The sequence below is a fragment of the Octodon degus genome, unplaced genomic scaffold, assembly GCF_000260255.1.
Source record: "Octodon degus isolate 3935 unplaced genomic scaffold, OctDeg1.0 scaffold00255, whole genome shotgun sequence".
Taxonomy (NCBI): Eukaryota; Metazoa; Chordata; class Mammalia; order Rodentia; family Octodontidae; genus Octodon; species Octodon degus.
This window is the reverse complement of record NW_004524831.1, coordinates 670,203-676,822: the sequence shown is the minus strand read 5'-3', so window position 1 is coordinate 676,822 and position 6,620 is coordinate 670,203. Positions and strand designations below refer to the sequence as shown.

General features: G+C 38.1%; 1 protein-coding gene across 1 annotated transcript in view; it reads left to right on the top strand.

Annotated features, from left to right (window-relative positions):
* LOC111814010 (zinc finger protein 555-like) overlaps window positions 1-6,620 on the top strand; it is an 8,478-nt gene that overhangs the window by 1,420 nt on the left and 438 nt on the right. Inside the window, exons 2-5 of the mRNA XM_023706425.1 lie at window positions 1,719-1,845; window positions 2,040-2,100; window positions 4,778-5,139; window positions 6,466-6,578. Coding sequence (XP_023562193.1) covers window positions 1,719-1,845; window positions 2,040-2,100; window positions 4,778-5,139; window positions 6,466-6,578 — 663 coding nt within the window. The remainder of the gene's footprint in view (window positions 1-1,718; window positions 1,846-2,039; window positions 2,101-4,777; window positions 5,140-6,465; window positions 6,579-6,620) is intronic.

The window sequence follows — 6,620 nt, the reverse complement described above, 5'->3', positions numbered from 1 at the left end:
GCTGGGGGACTGAACCGCGGTCCCTGATGCTTTGCCAAGCTTGTTCCAAGTAGGTGCCTTAGACCACTGAGCCATCTCTCCAGCCCCGCAGGTTTCTTTTAGACAGATATCCCTAATGCATTAGAGGAACTGTAAAAATCTGCCATGGAAGGAACAATGATCCATAGTCAAAAAAGTTACTGAATGTCAAATGTCTTAGCCATAACATGGAACAGGTATTTTCCATCAAGTATTGGTATGTTAAACTTTAAATCCCTACAGAATGTGAAGGAAAAAAAAGAGAAAAAAATTAAAAAAAAATTTAAACAAATAGGAATAGACAATTCCTATATATTGTTACACAGAAATTTAGAAATCTAACCATATACAGCATTGTAGTAGGACAGTTATATGACTTTTTTTTCCCTTGTGTCTTGTTCTCAGTGAGGTTAAGCTCAACTGCCTATGTTATAGGGTAATAATATCATTAAGCTTCTCTTCTGGAGGGTTAACAACCTAAGTTTGCAGACCAAAAATTAGAGAAAAAGAAGGGCTCCTAGGACAGCCAACATTTTGGCTCTAGCCTTGCAAGGTCAGTGAGGACTCAGGACATAGGAGAACCTGTACTGTAATATTCTGTAACTCAGTTGTGTCCCAGAGTTACTGATCAATGAGATTATGGGGTCACAGAGAAAAGTGATCAATGATATAGAGTGTGCATAAGTACAGTCATATGGAGAGAAAACATTCTCTCAGGCTTTCACAGAGAGCCAATTGGTCAATCAATGACTGTGACTCATTCACATGGCTGTCACTGACAAAGGATCTACAAACCGTGGTACAGGGTTTTAGGGTAAGTCCTGAAGGGGATTTGATTGACCTTGTCAGATACAAAAGCTACATTTCTTGTTACATAGAACTTGCTTTATCTTGGTCTTAACCATCCAGGAGAAAAGTATAAAAATGAGGTATAAAAAGTAAAGCCATATTAATATGCTGATCTGTAAAAAGGCTCAAGTCAGCAACTTCTGACATTGCCAGTCATGCAGATAACCCACTACTATTATGGACTACTGGACTATTTTGGATTATTTTGCTGAATTCATGTGCCTACAATATTTACATGGCAAGGAAATACCCATCTCTGACAAAACAAAAGAAGGGTATACAAATGAAGGACTATTTTGTATCTGTATATACAGAATAGTTAGGATAGCTATGCAGCTACTTTCTCTTAGTTCAATGAGAAGAAAAATTTGTACTAATAGCGTTTGGACAGGATATCTTGTCCTACTAATGTGTTTTGAAATTGTGTCATTGCTATTTGTTTCTCAATAAAATTAAGAAAAAAAGTTACTGCAGTTTCAACAGAAAATGTTTCTGAGTTTTTTTATTTTTATTTTTTTTTAAAGAATCGTTCATTAGATGTTGTTCTCCTTCTGTGTTTTATCAATTGTGGTTTGCAGGCTCCCACATGAGCAGTACATTAAGGACGGTTCACAGGTACAATGGAGGTGACCCTGGAGGATGATCAGTGCTACTATTTTGTGGTGTCTGTGGCAATGTGTTGCAGTCTATCATCAGAGTTACTGTGTGAAAAGATCTGCATGTACATTGGTCTAGTGACCAAGACATGCAGTTAATGTTTGAAAGAGTGATGCACAGTTGAGCTTTTTATGAAAAGAGACAAAATATATGAGCTTGTGTATCTGATTATTTAAAAATATCTCATTGTTTAGGAGACAGTGACCTTTGAGGATGTAGCTGTGAACTTCACCTCAGCAGAGTGGGATTTGCTGAATCCAGCGCAAAAGAAGCTCTACAGAGATGTGATGTGGGAAACACTTATGAATATTAAAGGTCTAGGTAAGGATGATGCCAGTTTCTTACTTGTACAATCGTAAAGCCTTAATTATTGCTCACTAATTTAGTTTAATGAAGTTGAATGTCATGATATTTTGAGATATATCTCAGACCTGGTTACATTATACCATGATTATAACAGGAATCTATGATGTTTTTATAATGTCATATTGATTTTGTATATCTATGACAAACAGGAAGAACATTGGCTACAAAACGAATGGGAGAAGTGGACAAAAACTGCTCAGGAAATCTAAGGTAATTTTCACTTACAATAAAAAAGGACTATTTTTCCAGAGTAAGTGTATTAGCAAAAAGTATTACAACCCATTAAACTGAAGAAATGAGACCATGTTTCAATTTATTTAACCCCACATAACTATTTAGGGAAGCATTTTGATGTTGTATTATCTGTCAATCTACAGAAAAATATTGGAGCATGGGAAACAGCGGCTGTAATAATTCTCTGCAACAAATAACAACATCTGCTATATAACTGTAAAAATTTCCTTAATGATCAACATCATGAAAGTGTATGAGATTGCATTTAATGTATTTAATTATTGTATATAGGCATATATAAAATGAATAAATTTGAATTTTGACAGAAATTCATCTTCAAAATATCCACATATATTACATATATATGTAATATAAAATGACTATGAGACATTCATGAGCTAGAAATTTTTTTTTTTTTTTTTGGTGGAACTGGGGATTGAACTGAAACCCTTGCGCTGGCCAGGCAAGCACTTATTCCACTGAGCTATTTCCCCAGTCCCGAAAATTTCTCACAAGGAATAGTACTCAAAATGAAAATAAGGGGCCAGTGAGATGGCTCAGTGGTCTAAAGTGCCTGCTGAGGCAAGCTTAGACAGGTGCAGGGGACTGCGGATCCATCCCTGGCGTCACGTACCACACCAGCCCCACCCTCAGGGTGTGCTGAGCTGGCAAAAAAAAAAGAAAAAAAAAAAAGAAAATGAATAATACTGTTATCTTAGTAAGCACTTTGAAATCATCCTCCAGAATATTGAGCTGTTTATGTTAAACATCTTGAATTTACTCTCATACGTTTTTGGTGGGAATATAAAATAGAAACCTAGTAATAATCAGTATACAGAGGTCTCTCCATTTTACCCAGGTGACCCTCCATGAATATATCATTTTATTTTGCTTTATTTTGTTTCATTTTACCTTTGAGCCAGGGGCTCACACTGTAATTCAGGTTGGGCTTGAATTTACTCCAGCCCCGGCTGGCCTCTAACCCAGAGCAGTCCTCCTAGTGGCTTAATCCACCAGAGTGTTGAGGTCCTAGGCGTGTGCCACTGTGCTCTGCAATTATTTCTGTATTTTCTGAAGTACATTAAATTCATCCAGTTTTAGTGATCTATGCAGTGTGTTGTTCGAAGAACATGAATAGATATTCACAGTATCTAAGTTCTGCACACAATTCCCAATAGCTCAGCTCTGAAAAGAGCTCAGATGTCATCACTGGATACCTGGATAACGAAAATGTGGAGTCAGCTTAGAATAATGGTACGTTCTTGTAAAGGCAGCATTCTGGGAATCTGAGTAAGCAGGATGACACCTTGAAGTTCAGCCTGAGAAAGTTAATAAGCAATCAGAGTCTTATTCAAAATAAGAAATAATAAATCTGCAAATGTAATTCTGTGCTAAAATGTGAATTTAATTCTCTTCTCTGAAAAATATACTATATAATGCTGGCCAAATAGCTCAGTGGATTAAGATACCTGCAAGCAGTTGCAGGGGCCAGGGGTTCCATCCTTGGGCCTGCTGTGCCAGCCCCACCCCCCTGGCACACTGAGATGGCAGTTGAGACTGGGTGTGGTGGCACGTGCCTGTAATCCTAGCACTTGGGAGGCTGTAAATTGGAGACTCACTATGATTCCAATCTAGTAGCTAGACTCTGATCACCCTGTAGACCCTTCCCAAAGATACAAAAAAAAAAAAAAAAGGAAAAAAAGTGCTATATAAAGAACATTGATATCATCTGTGAAAAACCAAAATTAGTGGGATTTCATCCCATAATGATGAGTGAAATAAGTTAGACCCAAAGATGGAAATATAATAGGTTACTCCTAAATGAGAAGGCAAAAGTATATTTAGGGAATAAAAGTAAGGAGGGGAGAGAGAAAACAGACATCATATCTGTTTTCTTTTTTTTTTTTTTTGGTGGAACCAGGGATTGAACTCAGGCCCTTGCACTTGCCAGGCAAGCACTTATTCTACTGAGCCATCTCCCCGGCCTCTCATATCTGTTTAAAGATGATCAGGTAAAATAAATAAATAAGGGGGCCAGGGAGATGGCTCAGTGGAACAAGCGCTTCCCTGGCAAGCACCAGGGCCTGAGTTCAATCCCTGGTTCCACAAAAAAAAAAAAAAAAAAAATGAAGTGATGGGGAGGAGACCTAAAAATCATCAGTATCTGATACACATATGTACACATCAGCTAAAATGAAACTTTATATTATATCTTGTAAACATATGCCAATTTAAATTTCTCAAATCAAAAGCATCATTTATTTTTCCTGGAATAGTAGTTTTGAAGGTATCTTCCAGTTCAATAAGTCGATTCATCATCAAAATATCTTAGCAGAAGGGTGAGAGAAATAGCTTTGCGGACTAAGAACCTTATTAGCAAGTTCAGGGACTGGGGTTCAATGGCACCACATGCTGTGCTGGCCTTGCCCCCGGCCACCGAGTCTAGGTGCGGTGGCTCATACCTGTAGTCTCAGTGCTGGGGAAGCTGAAAACAGAAAGGTCAGTATGAGTTGGAGCTGCATAGTGAGACCTTGTACCAAACACATTAAAAAAAGAAAGTCAGCAGGCATCAAACAAAATTTGTCCTCATAATGACAATAGTTAATATTGAGACATTTTCATTGTGATTGATATTTTTCTTTTTTCTTTATAGATATGATACAGAGAATTCTTTCAGATTTGAAGAGAAGCTATATAAATGTAAGGAAGATGGAAAAACCTGCAGAGATTTCCAGTCCATTCAGAAGCCTAACAAGAGAAAGACTGGAGAGAATCCCTTTCAGAATGGACAGTGTAAAGACACCAACTCTGCTCTTAGTGAACAAACTCTAGGTATTGTAGGTATGAATAGTGGGAAAGCCTCCACAACAACCAGAAGACGTGCTGAAGAAAAGCCCCATGTAACTAAGAAATGTGTAAAAGAATTAGCAGTTAGTAACTCCTTTTCAAAATGTAGAAAAAAACAGACTGGGAAAGTATCTGATGTATATAAGCAAGGCAGAAATGAATTTCCTAGTGAGTCTTCTTTAAGTAGGCATGCAACATCCTACATGGGAAAGAAAACGTATGTATGTAAACAATGTGGGAAAGCATTTAGCAGGTGTAATGTCTGTAAAAATCATGAAAGAACACACACTGGGGAGAAACCCTATGTATGTAAGCAGTGTGGGAAAGCATTCAGACAAAATAGTAGCCTTCGAATACATGAACGAATTCACACTGGGGAGAAACCCTATGTATGTAAGCAATGTGGGAAAGCATTCATTGCACACAGTGCATGTCAAAGACATGCAAGAATTCATACTGGGGAGAAACCCTATGTATGCAAGCAATGTGGGAAAGCATTCAAAAGAAATGGTCACCTTGTAGTACATGCAAGAATTCACACTGGGGAGAAACCCTATGTATGTAAGCAATGTGGGAAAGAATTCAGTGCACCCAGGCAATGTCAAATTCATCAAAGAATTCATACTGGGGAGAAGCCCTATGTATGTAAGCAGTGTGGGAAGACTTTCAACCAAAATGGTAATCTTGCATTACATGAAAGAATTCACACTGGGGAGAAACCTTATGTATGTAAGCAATGTAGAAAAGCATTCAACAGACATAGTCACTGTCAACGTCATGAAAGAACTCACAGCGATGAGAAACACCTCATGTAAGCATTGTGATAAATCTCTCCACCACCAGAGTGATTCTCACAAATATGAAAGAATTCAAGAGGTGGGCATCGTGGTGCATGCCTTTAATCCCAGCACTCATGAGGCTGAAGCAGGAGGATCACTGTGAATTTGAGGCCAGTCGGAATTTTGCCTAGTGAAACCCTGACTCAAAGAAAAAGAATTTGCCTTGGGAAGTAACCCAATTCATTTGAACCATGGGAAAAATAATTCAGTGAACAAAAATGAGATCAGATAGAGGAAAAAATGCACATACAAGAAAGGTCCTATGTGTGTATGCAGTGGGGAAAATATTTGCTGCAAAACTTTCATTTTATATATTTTAAATATTTATTTTATATTTTTTTATTTAATGTATTTGGTTGTTGCAGGGTCTCTCTCACCACACAGCTTGGACTTGTGGTGATCCTCCTGCTTTCAGCCTCCCCAGCACTAGGATTACAGGAATATGCCACCACACCTGGACTCTGGCCACTTCAGGCTGCCCTGGGCTGTGCGGCACATGGGGATCGAACCAAGGTTCCTATGCTGAGCTTGCCTAAGCAGGCACTTTAGTCTGCTGAGCTACCTTGCTGGCCCAAAAAACTTTCATTTAAAAAATGAAAACTCCCCTCATAATGGGGAGTAAATGCGTATCAAAATGTGGGAAAAAATTTGGCAGATGGAAATGCTAACCTTCAGAATAGTGTCACCATTGTAGCCAAAGCCTACGCATTCAATGTGGAAAAGTATTCAGTGTACATGGAAATTGTCAATTACATGAAAGACTATTTTGTAAATACTTTTTTTTTTTTTTTTTGTATGGGTCTGGGAAAA